Source organism: Pantherophis guttatus, chromosome 2 (assembly GCF_059756535.1).
Source record: "Pantherophis guttatus breed Tessera chromosome 2, ASM5975653v1, whole genome shotgun sequence".
Lineage (NCBI taxonomy): Eukaryota > Metazoa > Chordata > Lepidosauria > Squamata > Colubridae > Pantherophis > Pantherophis guttatus.
The window spans coordinates 98,184,412-98,209,580 of NC_142064.1; the positions used below are offsets into that span (position 1 = coordinate 98,184,412).

The 25,169-nt window shown below is 39.2% G+C and overlaps 2 protein-coding genes across 6 annotated transcripts in view; both read left to right on the forward strand.

The window, feature by feature from the left end:
* Window positions 1–5,486, forward strand: part of NCBP1 (nuclear cap binding protein subunit 1) — a 31,802-nt gene extending 26,316 nt beyond the window's left edge. Inside the window, exons 17-23 of the mRNA XM_034410803.3 lie at window positions 149–251; window positions 1,658–1,751; window positions 1,990–2,093; window positions 2,474–2,588; window positions 3,132–3,254; window positions 3,945–4,058; window positions 5,061–5,486. Coding sequence (XP_034266694.2) covers window positions 149–251; window positions 1,658–1,751; window positions 1,990–2,093; window positions 2,474–2,588; window positions 3,132–3,254; window positions 3,945–4,058; window positions 5,061–5,174 — 767 coding nt within the window. The 3' untranslated portion in view covers window positions 5,175–5,486. The remainder of the gene's footprint in view (window positions 1–148; window positions 252–1,657; window positions 1,752–1,989; window positions 2,094–2,473; window positions 2,589–3,131; window positions 3,255–3,944; window positions 4,059–5,060) is intronic.
* A 3,402-nt stretch (window positions 5,487–8,888) lies between these two features.
* Window positions 8,889–25,169, forward strand: part of LOC117661707 (nuclear cap-binding protein subunit 1) — a 37,374-nt gene continuing 21,093 nt past the window's right edge. The window contains exons 1-17 of one of the 5 annotated variants that reach the window (XM_087886440.1): window positions 8,954–9,225; window positions 13,440–13,525; window positions 14,597–14,697; window positions 15,551–15,600; window positions 15,698–15,854; window positions 16,496–16,603; window positions 17,415–17,536; window positions 18,203–18,272; window positions 18,560–18,775; window positions 19,253–19,350; window positions 19,563–19,626; window positions 19,875–19,985; window positions 20,118–20,182; window positions 21,196–21,258; window positions 21,972–22,046; window positions 23,648–23,751; window positions 24,090–24,209. In XM_087886440.1, coding sequence (XP_087742566.1) covers window positions 15,720–15,854; window positions 16,496–16,603; window positions 17,415–17,536; window positions 18,203–18,272; window positions 18,560–18,775; window positions 19,253–19,350; window positions 19,563–19,626; window positions 19,875–19,985; window positions 20,118–20,182; window positions 21,196–21,258; window positions 21,972–22,046; window positions 23,648–23,751; window positions 24,090–24,209 — 1,351 coding nt within the window. In that variant the 5' untranslated portion in view covers window positions 8,954–9,225; window positions 13,440–13,525; window positions 14,597–14,697; window positions 15,551–15,600; window positions 15,698–15,719. Of the gene's footprint in view, window positions 9,226–13,439; window positions 13,526–14,596; window positions 14,698–15,550; window positions 15,601–15,697; window positions 15,855–16,495; window positions 16,604–17,414; window positions 17,537–18,202; window positions 18,273–18,559; window positions 18,776–19,252; window positions 19,351–19,562; window positions 19,627–19,874; window positions 19,986–20,117; window positions 20,183–21,195; window positions 21,259–21,971; window positions 22,047–23,647; window positions 23,752–24,089; window positions 24,210–25,169 lie in introns of those variants that run through there. The other 4 variants (XM_034410799.3, XM_034410800.3, XM_034410802.3 and 1 more) reach the window with 4 other exon arrangements.

Below are 25,169 nucleotides of genomic sequence, written 5' to 3' on the forward strand. Positions count from 1 at the left end.
AATGAAATTGTAAAAAAAGGCCTATTATGAAATTTCCTCACCAATTTTTTTTTTAAAGAAAACTAAAAATAATCAGTCCTTCTCAGCCTTTGGTGAATGCCCACATTGCTTATAGGTATTCAGATGTATTTGTAACTTTGTTTTCCAGATGAAGGCTTCTCATTCAATCCTTTAAAAATAGAGGTTTTTGTCCAGACACTATTGCATTTAGCCTCAAAGTCATTCAGTCACTCTTTCAGCGCTCTGGGAAAGTAAGTACTTATCATTAAGTACATTAAATTGTCAGTGTGCTCATTTTGCTGCCATTTTATTTTTATTTGTCTTGTAACTTTATGAAACAAAAAGGATAGAAGCAAGTGTATTCTGTCCTGTTCTTTATTTTTTATTCTTTTAAGAATTAGCTATCTTACCTACTTTTCTTTACCCTACTGTTTCAAATGGATTATTTCCTGGATAGTCTCTGATCCCTGGGACCTTTATGTCTGTCTATCCGGATGAGTCTTACATTCAGCAGCTTTCTCCCACCCTACAGCATAGACAAAAAGTTCATCAGTTCTTCATCACCTCTTTGTGATCTGTGGCAGAACGTTGCCCCTGTATATATTTAAGCCCAAGATACAAGCTAATAAGAATGGCCAAAGAAGGTCTGCAGGAGGAGGGAAGTAAAAAAGCTTGCTTGTCCAGAAGAACCCGCTTTCTGCATTAGACTGTAGAGTGGTGGGTAGAGCTTGGGAACAAGCAAAATTAAAAACAACCTCTCTGAAGAAAAAGCTGATGACTGGGTCCCATTATATATATAACGAGAGAATGTCAGCCCCATGATGTAAACCAAGACAAGAAATCAACTCAACCAGAAGACTAAACTACTTTTGGCAATAGATTGGCAATAAGATTGGAAGTCTGGCTGTGCTTTATGCCGTCTGCCTCTTATGGTCCTGTGACTGAGGGAGGTGTCTGTCTGAGACATTTTTGCATACTGTAGTCAATTGAGAGAATAATCTTGAGGGAGAGCTGCAGCCAGGTCAGTGGTCAGATAAGAAAAATCTCAGCCCAAAGCAGGAATGAAATTTGAGAAAGCATCTCAGACTTGACCCCCCCTGGTTCTCTTTAGGAAATGGCAGGGAGGTAAGATTCTATTACTGTAACTCTGTGACAAAAGTAGTATTAGCATTCATTTCCTTGGTGTTCAAGTCTCATCTACTTTAAAGGGTTGGCACATGCCTTCTGCTATGACTTGGATTTAAGTCATGGTTTTCTCTCATTGCTTTGGCAACAAATTTCTCTTACCTATGGGGGTATGTATGTGTGTTTAATGTTGGCATTGATTTTGGGGAAGAGATGGGTTCTATAATTCACTTGCTGAGTATTCACAGGGTACTGTAATGTAAAGCCAAGGTAGCAGGAAGAACTGCTGTGTTACAGAGTAGCTCTTTGTCAACATGGCAATACTGCTAGTCTCTCAAACTAGAAATCCAGAGTTCAGAATGATTTTGGGAGACTAGACCATTCCACTTCTCTTTCACTCTCCCCTCCCAATCAGTTTTGCCATTTTGATCTCAGTTGAATCACAGGGGTCCATAAGAATTTATCTGTAAGAATGAGCGACATGTTCTATTCCTTAACGTCCTTGGATTATGTCCTTTCTTTTTTTTATAAGATTTCGAGAAGCCCTCAGAACTTTGGCTGAAAGTGATGAAGGGAAGCTTCACGTTCTTAGAGTGATGTATGAAGTATGGAAGAATCATCCTCAGGTAAGAATGAACATTTTTATGCCTGCCTGCCTGGGGCGTTATGATAAAAGGCTCTTTTAACATACATAATTATGGTCTGCACAGCTTAGGCACTGAATCTTTAGAGAGGCTGTGCTTTGAGGGATCCTGTGTAGTTCCAGTTAACTGAGATTTCAGTCTGTATGTTTATGTTGAAAATTGTGCCCAGATGGCAACACACATTACTGATGAACTGAGCAAAGTTTCTGCATTTGCACAGATGATTGCTGTACTGGTGGATAAGATGATTCGAACACAGATTGTGGATTGTGCTGCAGTGGCAAACTGGATTTTTTCTCCAGAGCTATCTCATGATTTTACAAGGTAAATACATGTAAACCAAACATTTTTTTTAAAAAAATCTCCAGATTATGCTTCAAATATTTTTCATAGACATGTGAGTCATCTTGATAAGGGAAATTTTGCTTAAGTTAAAAATATTTCCTGAAAGCAAGCAACCTTTTGTATATCTGATTGAAAATTTGCATGCTTTTATTTAACAGTCCTAGAGAATTCTGATACTGAAATTTCTTCTCAGAGGAAAGAGATGGAGAGAAAGTTGCACCATTGTCCTTGTGATCTCATCCATTTCACTCATTGTCTGAGAAACGCTTAGATATACAAGTGTGTATGATGCCTTTTTACTGACAAAAATCAGTGTTTTCTCCGAATATGAGAGAGTTCTTTGCTTCTTTTATTATTAGATTTTATATTTGGGAGATCTTACACTCTACCATTCGTAAGATGAACAAGCATGTGATGATGATCCAAAAGGAGCTAGAAGAAGCCAAAGAAAGATTAGCCAAGCAACAGAAAAGAGTAGGTCACTTTTTTTCTGTGCCTGTATGAAGGAATAAGACTTAAAAGTTATTTCATCAACTATAAAAACATAAGATTTGTTTTGTTTTGCTTTGCTGAGCTAGGCAGAGATGGGCAGCAGGATGGAAAGACGGAGATGGTCATCCTTCTGTTGGGCCTATGGCTTAGGCATTCTTGCCTTTGGATACTATTAATTACTGGATAACTTTAATTTTTTGAATCCCCATGATGTGGGCAAGTTGCTTGATAAAATGTGATCAGCTGCCCTATTTGATTGAATATGAATGATTTATATCATCAGTTTTACCTCATAGACTTGCAATATTTTTGAACAATAATAAACATAATCTAAAACAATAGCTGAGACACCAAACCAATCTAGAACAAATGTGACTTTGTTTGCCAGTTCAGCATACAGCAGAAAACTGTGGTGCGTGCTTTCAAGCTATTTTTTGACAATATCTGCAACAATGCCTTTTCCCCCCATCTTGATTATTTATAAAACATCTTAAAATCATTTAAATTTAAACTCTTTCCCTCCAGCGTGATGATTCTCGAAGGAATGAGAGGGAAAATTGGCCCATTGAAGAACAGATCGAACGCTTGCAAGAAAAAGTTGAATCAGCTCAAAGTGAACAAAAAAACCTTTTCCTTGTAATATTCCAGGTAAAAGCAGACATATTGATGGACCAGTGAAAAAGGCAGACTTAGATTTATTTAGCATATAGCATTGGCATATCAAAGCCAAAACTCTACAATGTTAATACAGAGTAGTAGTTTGGCTGCCTAAGATTGCTAGTTTGTTCAGTTCACACTTGCGGGCTATCCAGGGTGCACCACAGGGAGCAAACTATTTCTATAAACAGAGTAGCTAACAGTGTTCTGCAGGAATGGCCTTTTTTTCTGCTGGTTTTCACTTTGCATTTGGACCGAGCCAGCGCCAGATGATTTCTTGCTTCCTCCCACCAGAGTGGTACCTATTTATCTACTAGCATTTGTATGCTTTTGAATTGCTAGGTTGACAGGAGCTGAGGCAAGTGACAGGAGCTCACTCTGTCATGCAGTGCCAGGGCTTGAAATACTGGCCCCTTGCAATTTTAGAATCTTAACGTGACTTCAAAAGTCTGGAACAAGTGTTTCAGATTCATAAATTAATCTAAATTAAAATTTTGTACATTTGAGTTCTGGAAATAGTAACTGGTACCACTGTTACTAATGTTGATGTTCTGAATTAAATTATATCCTACTTAATTCAGAGAGGCTGTTTTCTATAAGTTTTCTAACCCCTGCTCAGAAAAAAAGTTATCTTGTCTACGAATCTAATGCCAACAATTTCACTGTTTTTATTCCTTCCAGCGTTTTATTATGATCCTAACAGAGCATCTAGTACGATGTGAAACAGGAGGGATTGATGTAATTACACCTTGGTACAAGAACTGTATAGAGAGGCTGCAGCAAATCTTCCTACAGGTAAGTTTTATAGATGTCAGAATTCATGTGGTTATTGAAAGTGAGATTATCCTGATACAGCCTATCTCGGTGTGTACCATATTCAGATACAAGAACCAAAAAAGAAGACAAACCAATAAATACCTTCCTGAGATCTATTAAATATTTTTCAGAGGGTAATTATGTATCCATCTGGGTTTGCATAATTTGCATGTTGTGTCTGTTGCTAATTAAGTCACAGCACTTCCTAGATTGATAATGGGTACCTAAGATTTTTCCTTTCTTAAAACCTTAATGATCTAAGCAGTCATGATTTCTGCTATTGAATTTTGGGCACAAATATGACTGCTGTTGTCTCTAAAGCCTTTAATTCTCAGGACTGCCTTTTATTAAATATGCCTCCCAATCCTTGGTCTTTCATTGAAGATTCTAAGTAAGCAATTAAATAATAAGAATAAGATTCAAGTCCTCTTATCTAAAATTAGATACATGGTCAATAGAGAGCGGTGCTGGCACTGGTTCTGGAAAGTCCTTTCAAAAAAGCTTGCCTGAGATCAAAGTTAAGATTTTTTGATTTATTTGTAAAGGTTGTAACTGGAGACAAACTGTTGGAATTAAAAGTTTATGAATCTTATGATTTCTGTTTATTTTATACAGTACTTTTATTGATTTGATTGCTTTAATTGTCCAGTGCTCTGGAAATTGCACACTAATAGTTATAAGGGAAATAATAATTGACAATGACCATTAAACCTTTCATATCTGTGAAAATCAGTTGGCATGATGAAAACCACCTGCTCCTAATTTCATAATTAAGATTGTCCACCCACTAGCAGTTCAAATCCTGGTGCTGTTTTCAGTTTTGTTGACTTGAGTTGCACATAATGTATAGTGTACTTGTAGCTATTATAGATATCAAAGAGGTGAAAAATATAAATAAGAGATTATATTTTTTTAGACATATAATATTTAATGTGCTACATCATTTACAAGCTTAACCGAAATGCTTTTTTGTGTCTATAGCATCATCAGATCATCCAACAGTACATGGTGACCTTGGAGAACCTTCTATTTACAGCAGAATTGGATCATCACATACTGGCTGTATTTCAGCAGTTCTGTGCACTCCAGGCCTGAGTAACTTTTTTTTTTTTTTGTATAGGACTTAATTTCGTCTTGTTAAGTTTAAGATGGAATCTTTGATAAGAAAGGAAAAAATCTTTTAATCTGAAAATACATTACTGTGCTGTCCTAGATAAACTACGCAGTGCTTGAATGGGATGACTTGGGGCAGTAGGGGCCTTATGCTAGTTATGATTGCTGGGTGATTGGGATGGAATAATGCGTGGATTTCTAATTTTGAAATGGTTTGAATGTTGACCCTGCCATAGCATCTGCTTTGTTCCCTCCTATTGTTTGTATAAAAATAAAAAAAAAATAGATAATAAACATAATTGGCTCTTCTCTTGCTTTTTGCATATGAAGGAATTCTATCATAATGTAAAAGAAATGTCAATATATATGAATTCAGATTAACTTTTCCTAATATTCCATATGCTATAAAAATGTTTAAATGTTTAAATGATTAGATTTATAAAGCAGTCTAGATGACCAAAGGGGACATAACAACACTTCACTGGTGCTGTCTTTTTTGAGATTTATCAAATATATCCACCATTCTACCTGGAATTGAACATATAATTCTGCTCATTCTATATTTTAGTTGAATTAAGCAATTAAGGTTATTAAAAACAATCCAGACAAACAGCTGAAGTGGAGAAGGGGTTTCCTAATATAAAGAGGTTGGTGGCTCCAGCTAAACCTATCAATCCATAGGAGATCAGTTTGTGAGAAAAGCAGTTTTGACCACGAGAAGCCTAATTCAAGATTGTCTGAATACAGAGGAAGTACACTGGTCTGCCAAGTTTTGATTTATCAGCTTAGACATTGTTTGTACCTTAGTGCTTACTCAGGTATTTTACAAGTTCAGTCATTAAATGAAGGTTGGCTTTGTTAATATTTTTGTCAGCTTCTTAATTTGAGAATAAAATATCACCCAGAGCTCCTCAAGGGTCTGTTCTCAACATTGGAGAATATCTGTAGTTTGGGATAAAATTGCTGGAGCCTTGATGCTCTGTGATCTTGCTTTTCTTTTTGCAAATGTTTCATTTCCAAGCTAGGTGATATGATATGAATGTTCCCTGCCGAAGAATTGTACCTCTAAGGAGAATTGGGCAGAAAGACTTCCAGCATCATAATAGCTTAAGCTGTATAGCCCTAAGTCCTGGTTTCCAGAGTTTTGATGGTTCTGGACTTCAGTTGCTGCTACTGAATGCCTGGTTGACCTGTAATAAAGTTACCTCATTAACATTCTGATTGTGTATGACGGGCTGACCTGGCTTGCATCACTGAGGCCCGATTGGGCAATGAAAGGAAAACTCCTGTCTCAGAAATGTGCCTTCCTGAGTTTCAAGTGCGGCATCAATCATGATTCCAGGACAGCAGCAAGAGGATGCTGGCATTGTTTGTCTCTAGTGGCTTCTAGGGCCCCTGTCCTGACATCACTTGGATGTGAAAACCTTTTTGTGAGGTTGGGCTGTTGGAATCAATGAGAACTGCTGCTCACTCACCTCCCTGCAGTATAAAAGCATCCCTGTCTGGGCTCCTGAACTCTCTGGTTGAAGTTTTCCAGCCTTTATAGTTCTGGGTGACTCCTGTCATCTGGGCCTAAGGTCTGAGGCATAGGGTTTCATGGCCACCATGGCAGCCACACCTAGTCCAACTCATTCACAGCCTAACCCATGGGGGATGGATTCACATAGCAGATCTGTTTGCCTCCTGTTCACTCCTTTTGGCCCTAAAGTTTTCCACAGCAGCCTCTCACAGGGAGACATGGCCAATTAGATCAGCCCACCCAAGGTGCATCATGGAACCAATGCAGTTTCATGTAATTTAGCAGATGCTTTCATTGCTGCTTTCAGTGAGGAGGCAAACTGCACCCCTGCAGACTTTCTGTGCAGACAGATCTTGTAGAGTCCCATGGTTTACTGAGTGGCTCTAAAAAATGAATAGACGAGAGATGTCTATAGAGTGCTGCTTGGGGAAGACAAAGAATGAAGTCAATCAAGCATTGATAAAAGAGCTTTTGTTAGGATGTATTTTGGGTTGATAAGGAGGGAAACATTTGCAAATGTTTCATCACCAAGCCAGGTAATATAATAAAAATATTCCCTTCCAAAGACTTGTACCTCAAGAAGAATTGGGCAGAAAGACTTCTAGCACCATAATCAGTTAAACAGTATACCACTTTATACCAGGACCTAGTTTCTGGAGATTTGATGATTCTGGACTCTGGTTGCTGCTGCTTAATGCCAAGCCGACCTATAATAAAGCTCATCCACATTCTGATTATGGATACAAGCACCTTCATTAGGATGTACCTTGTTTTGATAAGGGCAGCAAAGCATACTTACTTTTCCACTCTTATTAAATCAGGAGATAGTCCTAATGGCCCTGTTTCACCTGATCAGATCCCTCCTGGGTAAGGAGGTCCTGAGGAGCTAGTTCTTGTAGGGTTACTTTGAGGAATATTCTCAGTGTTTGTCAGTTGAAATTACTTGGCTTCTCTCAAAGATGGACTCTGGTTAGGCAGATCTTTGCAAGTGATCAAGACACATTTGAGTTCTGTCATCGGAGGAATTTTCGGTTGATCCCGAAGAAGTGGACCGACAAAGTCCTTGTGGCTGTGGACTCTTGGCCACCTGCATTCTGGATCTGTCAACTTTAAAGCAGGGTGCATCCCCTTTTCAAGAAGCCATTCTTGGACCCAACAGTCATTCCTAGCATATCTTCAGAGCATCAGCCCTCCCAGTCGCATTCTCCATGGCATGCGCAAGGTTCAGACTGAAATTTTGGAGCTTACAGGTTTGTGGCTCTATTGAAGCAACATTATATCCTACAATATATATGTGGATTGCTTGAAAATTGGAAGGTGTTTTTGTAACCTACAAGCAACTGCAGGTACATATGGAAAGCTTTCAAGTATGTATGCAATGATAGATACAATTGTGTATTATATAGTTAAATATATTTATTATTCAATAAATGCTTGATAAAAGATTCTTTTCTAACTGATTTTAATTAGTATTTCTGAATGCTGCAAAAAAAAAAAGAATTCACAGAGAATGAGATGAGCTCCGCCTATCACTGAAATATTCTAACCTTGCCACTGTTCAGCAATGCATTATCCAGCATCTCAATCCTCCTCACATCGTTTATCTATTTTAAATTACAAAGAAGGTATTTCAACATTTATATTCTACGCTTCTTCCAAATCAGAATTCATTGCCCAATGTACACTGAGGCAAGCAAGGCTCAAAACTATCAGGAGAAGATTCCCCATGGGGGAAAAAATTAAACAAATAACGTGACAGGATTTAGTTATCTCCCCATAATAAGAATCTGCCCATAATAAGGAATCTCAGAGCGATGCTTTGGGGATTGATGCTCGCTTTTGTTCTAGTTCGTATAGCTTATCCCCTTGTTCTTTCTTTTTAAAACCTCAGGAACCTGCATTATCAGAGTTTTGCTTTCCCCACCACCACCTTTCTCTCCCCCACACCATCCCAAGAAGCACAATAGCAAAGATGTACGAAACCTCCCGCCTGGTAGACCAGGGGTCTCCAACCTTGACAACTTTAAGACTTGTGGACTTCAACTCCCAGAGATCCTCAATCAGCTTTGCTGGCTGAAGAACTCTGGGAGTTGAAGTCCACAAGTCTTAAAGTCGCCAAGGTTGGAGACCCCTGTGATAGACCGTCCCTTAGCCTTGACCTGCTCCGGAACAGCTCCATTTGCATCCTGTCCCACTCCCAGCGCTCTTCTGTGGTCTTTCCCACTGCCACCCACCCCCGATCAGAACCCACCGGAAGGACCAGCCGCCGGGCCGGAAGCCAACGAAGAGCCGAGAGGAGCAGACACGCGTCTTTTGCCGCTCGTTCGCTCGCCCGCCCGCGTCTCTCTGTGTCTGAGCAGGCGGCTTCCGGCGAGCGCCCTTCCGAGCATCGGTGGCTGCTGTCATCTGGCCGTGGCGCCGGCTGCCCCTTTCCCCGCCCCGAGAGAGCCCTACGGCCGGTCCGCCGAGAGAATCGAGCCATGTCGCGCAGGCGGCACCGGGACGAGAATGACGGTGAGAGCGGGAGGGAAGCGGAGGGTGAGATCGTCGCCAGGCCGCCTTCACCAGCACCAGCAACCGCACCCGCACCCTTGCGCCTCCACCTTAGAGATGCCGGAGCTCTTTGGATAGGCAGTTTTCTAACCAGATCCCGATTTCTCTCCCGGGTGATCGGGAGAATAATCTGAAAACATTAGTTTCAGGTGGACCAGCCAAAACTTGACCCAATGTATTTGCAGGTGGCACCTGTACATTAAGCCTAATAAAGTAACCAGGGCCATCTCCATCCACCCCACCCAATCCCCCATGTTCCAGGTCTTTTGTCTTCTGCTGAAAGTGGAGCTGTGCCTTGAGCAGTGTTTCTCAACCTTGGTAGCTTGAAGATGGGTAGACTTCAACTCCCATCCAAAACTTGACCCAATGTATTTGCAGGTGGCATCTGTACATTAAGCCTAATAAAGTAACCAGGGCCATCTCCATCCACCCCACCCAATCCCCCATGTTCCAGGTCTTTTGTCTTCTGCTGAAAGTGGAGCTGTGCCTTGAGCAGTGTTTCTCAACCTTGGTAGCTTGAAGATGGGTAGACTTCAACTCCCATCCAAAACTTGACCCAATGTATTTGCAGGTGGCATCTGTACATTAAGCCTAATAAAGTAACCAGGGCCATCTCCATCCACCCCACCCAATCCCCCATGTTCCAGGTCTTTTGTCTTCTGCTGAAAGTGGAGCTGTGCCTTGTCGTTATAGAGCAGTGTTTCTCAACCTTGGTAGCTTGAAGATGGGTAGACTTCAACTCCCATCCAAAACTTGACCCAATGTATTTGCAGTGGCATCTGTACATTAAGCCTAATAAAGTAACCAGGGCCATCTCCATCCACCCCACCCAATCCCCCATGTTCCAGGTCTTTTGTCTTCTGCTGAAAGTGGAGCTGTGCCTTGAGCAGTGTTTCTCAACCTTGGTAGCTTGAAGATGGGTAGACTTCAACTCCCATCCAAAACTTGACCCAATGTATTTGCAGGTGGCATCTGTACATTAAGCCTAATAAAGTAACCAGGGCCATCTCCATCCACCCCACCCAATCCCCCATGTTCCAGGTCTTTTGTCTTCTGCTGAAAGTGGAGCTGTGCCTTGTCGTTATAGAGCAGTGTTTCTCAACCTTGGTAGCTTGAAGATGGGTAGACTTCAACTCCCATCCAAAACTTGACCCAATGTATTTGCAGTGGCATCTGTACATTAAGCCTAATAAAGTAACCAGGGCCATCTCCATCCACCCCACCCAATCCCCCATGTTCCAGGTCTTTTGTCTTCTGCTGAAAGTGGAGCTGTGCCTTGAGCAGTGTTTCTCAACCTTGGTAGCTTGAAGATGGGTAGACTTCAACTCCCATCCAAAACTTGACCCAATGTATTTGCAGGTGGCATCTGTACATTAAGCCTAATAAAGTAACCAGGGCCATCTCCATCCACCCCACCCAATCCCCCATGTTCCAGGTCTTTTGTCTTCTGCTGAAAGTGGAGCTGTGCCTTGTCGTTATAGAGCAGTGTTTCTCAACCTTGGTAGCTTGAAGATGGGTGGACTTCAACTCCCATCCAAAACTTGACCCAATGTATTTGCAGGTGGCACCTGTACATTAAGCCTAATAAAGTAACCAGGGCCATCTCCATCCACCCCACCCAATCCCCCATGTTCCAGGTCTTTTGTCTTCTGCTGAAAATGGAGCTGTGCCTTGAGCAGTGTTTCTCAACCTTGATAGCTTGAAGATGGGTAGACTTCAACTCCCATCCAAAACTTGACCCAATGTATTTGCAGGTGGCACCTGTACATTAAGCCTAATAAAGTAACCAGGGCCATCTCCATCTACCCCACCCAATCCCCCATGTTCCAGGTCTTTTGTCTTCTGCTGAAAGTGGAGCTATGTCTTGTCGTTATAGAGCAGTGTTTCTCAACCTTGGTAGCTTGAAGATGGGTGGACTTCAACTCCCATCCAAAACTTGACCCAATGTATTTGCAGGTGGCACCTGTACATTAAGCCTAATAAAGTAACCAGGGCCATCTCCATCCACCCCACCCAATCCCCCATGTTCCAGGTCTTTTGTCTTCTGCTGAAAGTGGAGCTGTGCCTTGAGCAGTGTTTCTCAACCTTGATAGCTTGAAGATGGGTAGACTTCAACTCCCATCCAAAACTTGACCCAATGTATTTGCAGGTGGCACCTGTACATTAAGCCTAATAAAGTAACCAGGGCCATCTCCATCTACCCCACCCAATCCCCCATGTTCCAGGTCTTTTGTCTTCTGCTGAAAGTGGAGCTGTGTCTTGTCGTTATAGAGCAGTGTTTCTCAACCTTGGTAGCTTGAAGATGGGTGGACTTCAACTCCCAGAATCCCCCAGCCAGCAGCGCTGGCTGGGGGATTCTTGGAGTTGAAGTCCACCTATCTTCAAGCTTCCAAGGTTGAGAAACACTGTTATAGAGTTTGACAGGTTTCCCAACCTGTAACAATGTTTAAAATTGACATTTTTAAAAAACACAATCCTATTATAAATTCCCAGATTTTGTGCACGCGCAGGAATTTTGTACTTTTCTTCACCATCAGTTTGGATCTGTTTAGATGAAATTAAAGAAGGAACCCATTATTCTGAAAGATGCTTCCCCTTTGGTAGATGATGTACATTTGTTAGTATCGCAGGTGTAACTGTCCACAGTTTAATTTTGACTATTTTAAAAAACTCTGAACACAGAGACACTCTTTCTAGGTTTGAGAATTGAAGAAAGGAATAACTTTGAGCATATGTCTATGGGCATTTAGAGGTTATGTTTCATACATTGGGCTGTTCCTAGCATTTGAACTATGATTTCACATTTCCTTCTCTACACTTGGTTTTCTGGCCTTGGTTGGAAAGAGGGAAAACTTCCACTTCTGAGGGACATTGTAGGATTATATCTGAATTTAAATTTTATTGTCAGGTAAATGTAGTCAGTGATCAACCTATGGTTAGCAACTGCCCCCCTCCACACACACACAACCTGATATAGAAACAAATTGCAGGACTGGAAAAAGAATGAAACCATTCCTATAATGGTGGACTTCAGCTTTTTGTTTTGTTCAGTTCTCTGTTGATGTGCTGGCACAGCTGATTTTTCAAAAAACAAACAAACCAAAATGAGCTGAGAAAAAGAGTTGGTTTATCATCCCCTGTTTAATGGTTGAGATTCAGGTGCGCCTCCATATACTTGCAGTGCAAACATATCCCACACACCTTCCTCCTCTTTTTCCCCACAACAACAACTCTGAGGGGTGAATTGGGCTGATAGAGAGTGACTGGCCCAAAGTCACTCAGCTGGCTTTCATGGCCAAGGCGGGAGTTGAAGTCACTATCTTTATTGCTCTTTGGAAGCTATGTTACATTATAGCCCTTGAGCAGACAAGTCTTTTCCTCTATTGATTCTATGTAACCAAGAAGAAAAAATATACAAATATTTATTAATCTTTGTATAATGGTGTTATTTTCTTTTTATATTAGGAAAAGTGAAGCAGAGATATTGGTCTATTGATTATCTGTGAATTCTTGGTCAATGAACACCAGATCAGTGTAAAGAGATAAAAGTTCATACAGACATCTTTTTAATTTTTGCCACTGGATTCTGCTCAAATAACAACATTAGATTATAAAATGGACATGTGTTAGTTTTGTCTTTGGTATATTCCTTTGTAAAATTTTGCTTCCGCTTTGGCCCAGTCCAGGAACTGAGCTCCCATTTCAGAAATGTGAGAATAGAAGTGAAGATCATGATGGGCATCTTTTTACTTTCTGCCACTGGATTCATCCAAAATAATAATATACCTTGTGCTTTTATTTTTTTAATCTTTCTAATCTCTTCAGTTAAAGTGATTGTAGTTTAGCCTCTTATGGTCAGTTTAAAAAAAAAAAAAAGAAGGGGGCCCTTGTCTTTAAAAGAATGGAAGGGAAGGATAGTTAGAATCAACTTATTTTAGCCATGTTCGAAATAAACAGAATGTGAGAGGGAATTTTGTTATGAGTAGATAGATATTTTTTCTAACATCAGTATCATAAAATGTCAGTGCAGTATCTTATGGTATTTTCCTGGAATGAGTTGTGAAAATATACATATAGATGTCATGTTTTTGATATTTAATATTACAATTCCACAATATCTCCAACCATATTGGGATTTTCATTTTGGCATCTGATGTTTTGTCTCGCTAAACTAGAACAACAGCACAAGAGAAGAAGAACATCTGAAACAGTTGAAGTTACAGAGATGTTGGAATACTTAATAAGCACATTAGGAGAAGAGGTAAAACGACTAGCAGCTTCATTTTGAGATCTTTGAGGTGTCCCTGTCTGAGAATAACATAAACACTCAAATACAAATGAGGTATCACAAATATATATATTTAGAAATGGGATAAAGTTACTGTGTACTGTGTCATTTTTGGTATTTGTTTTAAAAAAGAGTTTTCTCCTTTAGATACTATCCATCAGAGTATATGCCTTAATAATTTCAAGAACCATAAGCAAATACTCCTTAGCAGTTAAGTGGAATGTTTGCATCATCATTCTATAATGAGACCTTAACATTTTATATAGTCAATTCAGGGGTGGGTTTCAAAACCCATCACTACCGGTTTGCTCGTTGCTTCTGCACATGCGCAGAACCATCCGGGCAGGTGGGCAGAGCCTCCTGCCATTGCCGCTACCGGTTCACCTGATCCGGGGCGAACCGGTAGCAACCCACCACTGAGTCAATTACAAATGGAACCTACAGTAAACTATTACACTATGTTTACAGTTTGTTATAATGTGCTAACCAACTTTCCATGCTGGGTTTCAGCATACCATTTCACTTACTTAATAGTAAGAAATGTTTTATGACTGCTGATCCGATCAAGTCGTCCTCATTGATTTGATTGAAAACTCTCAAAAGATCAGGATTATGGATTTTTATTATTCAGTGGCCTTGTTTACTTGCAATCCTGTCACTGCTAACCCTATCTGAAGCCCTACTTAGTCCTCCTTTATCTATGTAAAGACTGAATTATTATGAAGGTTTGTTTCATTGAAGAAATAAAACCAATTTGCAGATGAGGCTGTTATTGAACAGTGTTGTAGGATCATCAAGAAGAGACATTTATTTTTAATTTTATTACATTTCCCAATTTTTTTTCTTTGTGTATGTGTGTGTTTCAATAAAGAAATTAGGTAAGGAGCAAAAGAGAATAGCAGTAGAGTATCCTTTAATTGATAGCTTTTGGAGCTATTGTAGCTGACATACTGAAAGGACATTTTAATGAGAAGTGTCTTTGTAACATATATATATATATATATAACAATAAGATAATGACTTTCTAATATCTTATCCCCTCAGAGTTCTGCTCCTTTGGAAAGTAACGTAGATAATGTGACTAAGGTGTTCGAGGCACATCTGCCAAACTTCAAAAGCAAAATACTGAGACTCCTTTGTACAGTGTATGTATGCAAAAGATTTATGGATCTAGGTGATGATGCATTAACTGTCAAGCGCAGGAAATCAAGAGTCCAGGCAGTTCAACAGAATATAGGTTTATTATATACTAAAGCTCCCCAAGAGAATCTGAAGCACTAATGGTCAAAACCAATAGGTGGTAGATAAGAGTCAAGAGAATTCAAGATGGGCTGGAGATAGATCTCTTATGGTTGAGAAGGTCCTTGAGACTGATGATGCATTTGACCCCTCCCTCAGGCTCAGCCTGGTCATCTTGTACATTAGCTACACTAAAGGCTTTTAAGTAATTACTTTTGAAAAACGTTTCTTTTCAGAGCTCTTTGTTGAATATATTGTATGGCTACATATTTTTCCCATTTAAAGAATGTTTGAAACTTGGAGACAATATGGGATAATTAGCAAGGTAACTAATTAGAAGAGTAGAGAGGAGGACAGTGTCAAAATAGGTCTCTCTTGCTGCTTATTTAGGCTTGGTAACTGGAGTGCTGCCCTCTTAATTTAACTTGTTTTCTGTAGCTGTGCGTTGAGACGCTTATTCACAAGTGTTAGCTTCCTCTGGAATTTTCATAAGAGCTCAAAGAAAGAATTACATTTTTGCCTGAGCTGTTGCTCATCAGATCTCCTCCTTTCAACTTTGCAAAGAACATACTGACACCTGAATCTGAAGCAATGTAAATTCTGTGATCGAAACTTTGGAAGATATATTGTTACATACACAGTAGAATGTTTCCCATAATTGTATACATTTCTGTCTAATTTCCCACTGGGATTTGCAATAACTAAACAGTTAAATGAAGACTGAATTGACTCTCATGTTATCTTTTTTCCAATATATAGTAGACTTCTTGTCAAAGAAGACACTGCTTTTCAAAATTTAGGCATTCTAGGTAATTTGAAAATCACACATGGGGTAATGAGATGGCACTTGTGATTTGAGTTAATAATTGATGCTGTTTTTTCTCTCCTTTATGAAAAAAAAAACAGTGCACGTCTCCTACCACAAAAGATGACCCTTTATACAACTCTTGTTGGCTTGCTGAATGCCAAGAACTACAATTTTGGCGGCGAATTTGTAGAAGCAATGATACGTCAGCTGAAAGAATGTTTGAAAGTCAACCTGTACAATGAAGCTGTCTATTTAGTAAGTTGTTTTCATACTTTAGAGACTTTATTTAGTTTGGTTTTCAGCGTATTTGAAGAGCTCACAGTTTACCTCACAGATTGTGAAGATAAAAAATGTAATTCCATGTGATCATTTGATACACCATCCAAACCTTTTCACTGGCTTATTTCTTCTGACTTTGTCATAGCTGCTCTGCAGTATGAGTGGTGTGCCAGGTTTTGTGATCTAGATTTGATGATAATAGCAATAGCATTTATGTTTATATACTGCCCCATAGCATTTTACAGCACTACATTTACAATGTTAAGCATTATTTGCATATTGCCCCCAACAACCTGGATCCTCATTTTATCGACCACGGAAGGCTTGGAAGGTGGTCAACCTTGAGCCCCATCAGGATCGAACTCCAGGCTGATGGCAGAGTTTGCCTGCAGTCTGGCACTTTAACTACTGCGCCACCACAGCTTCTAATAAACGAGATTTAAGCATCTATTCAGTTGTGTATTGGCCCTGGGATTCCCATTACCCCGTAAAAATTGCCGAAGCAGATACATCCTAGGCTTCTGCAGGGCTCTTGCCTGGCCTTATGAAATCTCTTGCCGATCCATTCTTTGGGGAAACACATGATTGAGAAATGGCTAAATGGTCTCTTTCTGCAGGTGCGCTTTCTTTCTGATCTTGTGAATTGTCACGTAATTGCTGCACCCTCAATGGTAGCCATGTTTGAGAATTTCGTTAGTGTGACGCAGGAGGAGGATGTACCTCAGGTAAACAACAATACATTTGCTTCATAGATAAATAAATTGCTGAAAAATTTGTTACTGTGATCGTTTTATTTTTATTTTTTTGTGTTGTGCTTGTAAATGTGATAAGCCTCTCCTCAACTAGTATTATACCAAAAGCCTAAACAGTTAGCTATAAGATTTGGCTACGTGCCCTCTGGTGTTCTTATCACAGTCTCTTGTGGCCTTCATACAGAACATAAGTACAACAAAACAAACTAGTATCTAAATAATGATAAGGGCAAATGGGGCCCTTACCATTGTATCTTATCTCAAGTTGCAAGTTTGCAGTCCAAAAGATCCACAACTTAGCTCCTTAAACATTTCTAAAACCTAGATTTGCAGAAAACCTTTTAATCATGCCAATTGCTGTTGATGACTTACAGAAGTTTGCCAGGCCCTGGCTGATTTCATTTACACCAGAGAGTAAGTGTACATCTTAAATACAAAGAAAAGGAGCATGTGAAATAGCCCCTCGGGGGGGAAATGTAAATAATAAGCAACATAAGTAACATTTTGGCTTTTTTGTCATATATTTTTTCATTGGTTTGTGCAGATTTAATATGTACTCTCCTGCGCATGTTTGTTTTGAAAGTATCAAAATCAACCATTCATGTGCACATATGAATCTGGCTGGGCCCTTGAAAGTTTGCACCTGAAGCATCATAACATAGTTAGAGTTGTGGAATCATAAACAGTCCTTCCTATGAGACTCAAGTGTTTGACCTGATTTAGCTTTTATGGCAGGAACCAAAAGTATTTTCTGAATGCTATTGTCCATATTTTGATTTAATAGGTTCGATGTGACTGGTACGTGTATGCATTTCTGTCTTCTTTACCTTGGGTGGGGAAGGAGCTCTATGAGAAAAAGGATACTGAAATGGAGCACATTTTGTCTACTGTTGAAAACTATCTGAAGTAAGAAAATGAGAGAAAATGTTACTTTGCATCATTATATCGTAATAGCACATGAACACAGAACTTGTAGACTTCATAAATTTGCAGAGAAGCAATGCATTTACTGTTAAATGTAGAGGTAATAAATAACTTCAGACTTTTAGGCTTAAACCAAGTTAATATTGTTCCTTTTTTCAATCATAATCACCTGACTTTACAGCATTGAAAGATTTAAAAACATTCTTAATATGGACAGAGATGCTGCAGAAGAAAAATGATAAAGTCCCAAAATTTGGTTGAAAGACAGATGCTCATAATTGTTTTCCATTGACTCTGAAGTCAGGATTAGAATAAATGAGTGTGAATTCCTGGAAAGCAGTAGGCAAATTTGCTACTTAAAAAGGGATCTGAAATGATCACAGGGCAGATGAGAGTCTTGGGCTGTATGATTCTAGAAGCATCTTTCTACATGGTAGCTGAGCCAACTGTCCTCAAAACCTATAGTAGTTAAGAATCAGGCGATTGAAAGCACATACTTTTACAGCCCAGTGTTTACTTTTCCCAATGCCTCCTGCCAATTGAGAAGTACCATTTGGTTTGAATCAACTGTTTATTTCAGAGTCTTTCTGAGTTGAAATGCAAACCAATTATCAGTAACCTTAAAATGATTGTGTTTTTTTCTGGCAGACGGCGTCAGAAGACTCATGTGCCCATGCTACAAGTTTGGTCCGTTGATAAACCACATCCCCAAGAAGAGGTGAGTATGATTAGGGGCTTTGAATTCCTGTACTCACGTCCATCTGAAGAAACATTAGAGCAAATGTGTAATGCCAGTTTTGGCTGTATGAAGTTGACGCTGTTCTATTGAGAAAGTCTTCCCAGTGGCTTTCCCTGCCTTTTCTTTATTCTGAATTTCCCACCCTAAAATGGTTCCTAAGAAAATTGGGTAGGGTGATTTCCTATAGCACGGAAATCAGTCTGAGGTTGGGAACGTCCTTGAATTCCGAATATGAAAATGTCTGACAGATGTCTGTTGCCTTCCAGTACTTAGATTGCCTTTGGGCTCAGATTCAGAAAATGAAGAAGGACCACTGGCAAGAGAGGCACATCCCGAGGCCCTACCTGGCGTTCGACAGCGTGCTTTGTGAAGCGCTTCAGCACAACCTGCCTCCTTTTACGCCTCCACCCCACACAGCTGATTCCGTTTACCCGATGCCAAGAGTCACCTTCCGGATGTTTGACTACACTGATGATCCTGAAGTAAGTCAGTGTTGTGGGGCAACATCCTTGTGCGTTGTCTGTTGGGAAGTAAAATGTTTTCGTCTTTGGTGGGATCCACGTAATATGTGCCTTTGCCTTCTGACCTTTCGGTTTGGCTTGTTACTGGGCCTGAAAATAGTTGTGAATTTGCTTCACATGCTTTAGCAGAGTTGATGTGGTTCAGGGTTTGCTTTATCTGTCTAATAGCTCCATCCGCCCTGTGCACCACTGTTTTGGGGGGCTCTGTTTTTTTTTCCCAGAGCAGAAAAAGCTGCTTCTAAAAGAAAACATTTCTGGGGCAGCTGAACTTTGTGCTAAAAAGTATGTTATAAACATTAAATACCTACAAACCACTGCATTTAAACTCTTGGAAAACGCTATGTGATGCCAGGGATGTAATCTCATTATGTCTTTTTGGGGTGAAAATGGAGTTTTGGCCTCTACCAATACATTCATCTCTGTTGCTTGTTTTGTCAGGGTCCAATTATGCCTGGGAGCCACTCTGTTGAAAGATTTGTGATCGAAGAAAATCTTCATTGCATCATCAGATCCTTTTGGAAAGAGAGAATGACATGGTAGGGATATATCAATTTCTATGTCAATCTGTCCAAAGAGACATGACACTGCATGGTGATAGAGCCTTGGGCAGCTACTTCCAAGACTTCCTCTCAGCAGGGAAAGAGGTTCTTTGAAGGAGCAGATCCTGGCACATATCACAAAAAACATGTTTTTTGCACTTCCCGCTTGCCCTTTTAATTGTAAATCACATGCCTTTCTTTTTCTGTAGTGCTGTCCAGTTAACAAGCTATCCAGGAAACCACAAGATCCCTCTGAATTACCACATTGTTGAGGTAAATGCTGTATTTATCAGGTCACCTTTTCTTTTTTAGTGCCAGGGATCTTCCTCTCTGCTAATACCATAGTTCTTCATCTCGAAATGGAGCTTGAAATGACCCATTTTGAATTTGAACCATTTTTGGTACACCATTTGGGATTGGGATCGGCCATTTTAACACTGGAATTTCCTGACAATGAAATATTCTGTGCACTGTTGTTGTTGCAAGTGTGCTTTGTCATATTGCTATCATATTTTCCCCAGGTAATCTTTGCTGAGTTGTTTCAGCTTCCTGTTCCGCCTCACATGGAAATCATGTACACAACGCTTTTTATTGAACTCTGTAAACTTCAACCGGGATCTCTACCTCAAGTTGTATCCTTTTCCCTCAGAAGTCTCTCGTAGCAGTTGATACCTTTTGATAACAAAAGGAATAGTCTGTTTTCAACCGTATTGCAATTAAACACTATAACATAAACAATTTAAACCTTAATTGAAAAATGACAGCTTGCACAAGCTACAGAAATGTTGTACATGCGCTTAGATACAATGAATACTATCTGCATAGATCGGTGAGTAAAGACATTCTCATCTAAATTTTCTGAGGACTTAAAGACTTGAGATGTTTCCACACAACAGAATCTATAATGGTTGTAAATAGTCCTGCTTTTACAGGCCTTCATATTTTAGGTCACTCCTCTCATTTAATTAGTATAGGAATAAATGATTTATTCTGTTAGATCTTTCTGGATCTTTCTTACATGGCATTCATAAATAACCAATGAATGCTGACTGCAGTGTTAGATTGTTAATAAAAAAATACAATTTTCATATTAAAATCTAGAAGAGAGCTACTCAATTACATGTAGTCCTTGACTTACGGCCATAGCTGAGCCCAAAATTACTGTTGTTAAGTGAGATACTTGTTAAATGAGTTTTTCTCCATTTTACGACAATTCACTGCAGTTGATAAGTTAGTAACCTTTTTGTTAAATGAATCTGGTTTCCCATTGACTTTGCTTGTCAGAAGGTCGCAAAAGGGGATCATGACTCCAGGATCCTGCAATGGTCATAAATATGAACCAGTTGGCAAGAATCTGAATTTTGATCACATGATCATGGGGATGCTGCAAAAGTCGTAACTGTGAAAAACGGTCATAAGTCACTTTTTTCAGTGCCATTGTAACTTTGAACAATCACTAAAGAACTGTAAGTAGAGGATTACCTGTATTGGATGTAAGGCTGTGAATTCTTCAAAAATGTTTCAAAAATGGTACTTTAAAATATGCTGAGTCTCAGTTCAACAATCCTTTAATCAGCCACACCACTGTTAGGTCCTAGATTTTTTGCAGCAACTACTGTATGTCAAAGCTTTTGCAAAGCATGCAGTTAACCTCTGGAATAGCTCTTCAAAAGATTGAATTACTACAGAATAATTGCATATTTCCTGTCCTCCACTTTTAAAGAGTTTACAACTCCGCTATATCGTCTTGTTTCTGTCCATTTGTATATAACGTCAATTGTAGTAGTGCAAAATGAAATGTTTTAAATATAAAAAATTTATAGTTTTTTTTCCCCCATCAAGGTTCATTAATTGGTTTTCCCACCATCTTAGTAATTTTGAGTTCCGTTGGAGCTGGGAAGATTGGTAAGTATTTGATTCTCTGTACAGGTAGTCCTCGAATTAGAACCACAATTGAGCCCAACATTTCTCTTGTTATTGTTTAGTTGAGTTTCGCCTCATTTTACAACCTTCCTTGCCAGAGTTGTTAAGTGTATCACTGCAGTTGTTAAGTTAGTCAGACAATCATTAAGTGATTGACTTCTATTGTTGTAGAACAAGGCAAGTCTCTATGTGGTTGGTCACTGAGATCATCAGGAAGGTCCTGCTACATGTATCGAGGGCTGTAGAGTGCCATCTGACAACTGTTCATGGGTGCCCTTCAGTATTGCAGTCCATCCTCCAGAGTCTCCTATTTTAGGCACATGTTAGAAATTCGCTTCTTAACCCAGGGTTGTCCTGTATAAATCCTGACATACGATGGTCAGAGCTGTAGCTGGATAAATGATTAGAGGAACTGATGAATGAACAGAAAAAGAAATAGTTTGGCAGACAGAAAGAATAGTGACATCAAAAATGGTGAAAAACCTTGCAGAATCTGACCCATTTAAATAGTTGAAGATGCCTTTCAAAAGCAATTATTGTGAATTATAAATGAAACTCCAGTCATACACCTTTCCTTAGTATCCTAGTATTGTAGAACTCGGTGCTATAAAAATTTGAAGAACTATCTTGATGAATATGAAAGATATTGTTTATGGTAACAATCTGTTTGTCTGAGCACCATCTCTTTTTTATAGGTCAGATTGTGTTTCTGAGGATCTTGAGAGAGCCAGGCCTAGGTTTGTAAGGGAAGTACTGGAAAAATGCATGAGGTGAGTAAGAGATATCAGAATTTGTGTACATGTGAATCCACCATGTTGTGCCCATTGGGATAAGCAGGAACCAAAAATGAATTTTAAAAAAGAGTAAACAAAAGAAATTAAAGACATCGAGGAATAAAAAGGAGAGGAAAGGTTCCTAAACTTATTTACACCAATATTCACTATGTGGCAGAGACCACTTTCAATCTTTCAGCTTGTTCTATCTCACCCAGTTGCAGTCACTCAGTCTTTCTGTTCCTGTTGACACATTCACTTTTCTTTCCTATATTGTTTTGCAGTTTAGACCTCGTTCATTAATTCTATTTGTCCAAACCCTCTCCACGCATTTATTTTGCAATCACTAGTTTTGTGTTCATTCTGCCTTGTAGTCCATCTGCATTCCTTCTCCGTACAGCCGTTGGTGACTCTGTTCTTGTTTTGGGACGTACACACTTCTTGTACAATCAATTTCCACTGCTTTCAACTCATTTTTATGCTTCTCCTGAATGGGCCAAAGCCATTGAAACAGGTTTTGATGTTATCCAACACAAATGTAGTCTTATTTTAAAAATGTGCATGTGTCATGATAACTTAGAGAGTTGTGATTTTGGAGAACATATGCTGAAATAGTTACAAAAACAAAGGAGTGTATTAAACATGGAAAACAATGTCTGTGAAAAAAGCGCAGACTAATTCCACTCTAATTCACTGGCATGTAAGAAGAGAAAACATACTCAATTGTTTCCTACTATAGCTTATATCAGTGTTTTTCAACCTTGGCAACTTAGCTCCCCATTCCCCAGCCATCATGGAATTCCCAGAATTCCCACACCAGTATAGCTTCCCATAGCTGACTGGGGAATTCTGGAATTGAAGTCTGCTTGTTTTCAAGCAGCCAAGGTTCAGAAACATTGGCATATACTGTATCAATAAATCAATCAAACTTGTGGAGCTGGCTTCCTAACCCGGTTTAATTCAAAGAACATCAGCTTGAAAACTTCTTTCTCTTTATAAAGAGAACACAGTCCTACCTAGGATTCTAGTAATGGCATCTAATTCTCAGGGCACCCCACTGCCCACAGCTTTGTTGAAATATCACCAAGTGGATTTGCAATGAACTGAACCTCCCAATACCATGATACAACTAACCTGGAATTTAGGACAAGAGTTGCCTCAGCCAGCCATAGCACAGCAGCTAGCAGCTCAGGTAATATTTATGCACTCTCTTGGGAATTTAAGAGAGATTTGGAGGAGACCAGGATTAATTCCTGACTTTCAAAAGTCAGTGTGAGTTGTTTCTAGTAGATTGACCGGTGGAATTTGAGTTTGCCAAAAGAAAGGGTTGCCAAAATGCAATAGCCATATTAAAGCCAATAACCCAATACTGAGCAATTACAAGAATTATAAAGTCAATTTATAGCATAGGCACGGCCCTTCTTCTTCCGAGGAACTTTTTCTGAATGTTGTTCAGGTTCGGCTTTGGAGTACTTTACCAGTGCGTGTATCTTTTACTGAACAACAAGTTAAGAATGGTTGGTTGGTTGTGTCTGTAGCCCTATTTCATGGCAAGAGCAGCCTTCTTCAATGTACTTTTTCTTTTCTTCTTTTTTCAGGCTTTCCTACCACCAGCGAATAATAGATATTGTTCCTGCTAGTTTTTCGGTCTTGACTCCTGCAAATCCAATCTGTATTTATAAATATGGAGAAGAAAGTAACAGTATGTTGAGAGTATATAATTTACATTTTAAAATATAAAAGAAGCATTTGCTGCTTCTTTTGGTGGGAAATGGTATGTGTGTGTGGGGAAGCAATAATAAATCCCTTTAAAGAAAACTGCTATAAATGTGTGGTTTTGAGAAACATGGTGTCACCCAAGGACCATCCAAAGCCCTAGTGGGCAAGATGACACAAGGGGGCATTGCTTCAAGATGCGGCCTCTTATCTTCTGAAACGTTCCTCAAATATGTAAAACCCTCTACTGTGTTGCATGCAGTCTTTTATATAACAGTGTCCAATCTTCAAAGATGGTAACTTTGCTTCTTCCTATCTTTCTAGAATCTCTTCCTGGATACAATGTTGCACTCTGCTTAAACATTGCCATCAAAAATAAAGTGAGTAATGATGAAATTTTCACCATTCTGAAGGATGTGCCCAATCCTAATCAGGATAACGATGGTAAGCCTGTCTAATATTTACTGTGTCCCATTCGTAATTTTCATTTATGGAAACATCATTTATGGAAAAATCTCAGAGAAATTAGCTATGGTACATGGTTTTGATTGTTATGCACACACAGGGAATATGTACTAGCTCAGTGGAATTTTTTTTGTCCCTGACTTTTAGCATGACCCCATATATGTCAACAAGAAAATATTCTTTTAGTTTAAAAATGGTATACAGTATGCCTAAATTATAGGCACATATGAGATGGCATTATTGTTGATATTGTTAATATCAAATTTACTCCAAACATCATACTTATAGACAGAATTTCTAAAAGAAGCTTTACTACTGGTTATTATTCCAGACTTAAAGCCTGAAATACTACTTCAGTACTAAAGCATCTTACAGAAATTCTATATGTAAGTATATTATTTGGAGTAAAATGTGATATTAATGTAATTTTATAATATTAATTATATCAATATATTATATTACTACTACTACTACTAATAATTGATATTATTCCAGACTTAATTGCTAAAACAGGCGATACAATGGCTCAGCAGTTAAAGACCCTGAGCTTGTCAGCTGGAGAACTGACAGCCTGGGTTTGAGACCTGAGCTCCGGGCAATGGGTAAGCTCCTGTTACTTGTCCAGCTCCTGTCCACCTAGCAGTTCGAAAGCATGCAAATGTGAGTAGATAAATGTAGGTACCACTTTGGTGGGAAAGTAACAGCATTCTGTGCACTTTTGGAATATAGCCATGCAGGCCACATGACCATGGAAAATGTCTTCGGACAACGTTGACTACCACACCAAGAAACAAAGTTGAGCACCGTGCCCTAGAATGGAACAAGACTAACGGAGAAACCTTTACCTTTTTAAAAATTGCTAAAATGACTAATTCTTTTTCAAAAGACTGCTGGAAAGAAATTAACAGATTGGATCACTTTTTAATGTCGTGGGAAATT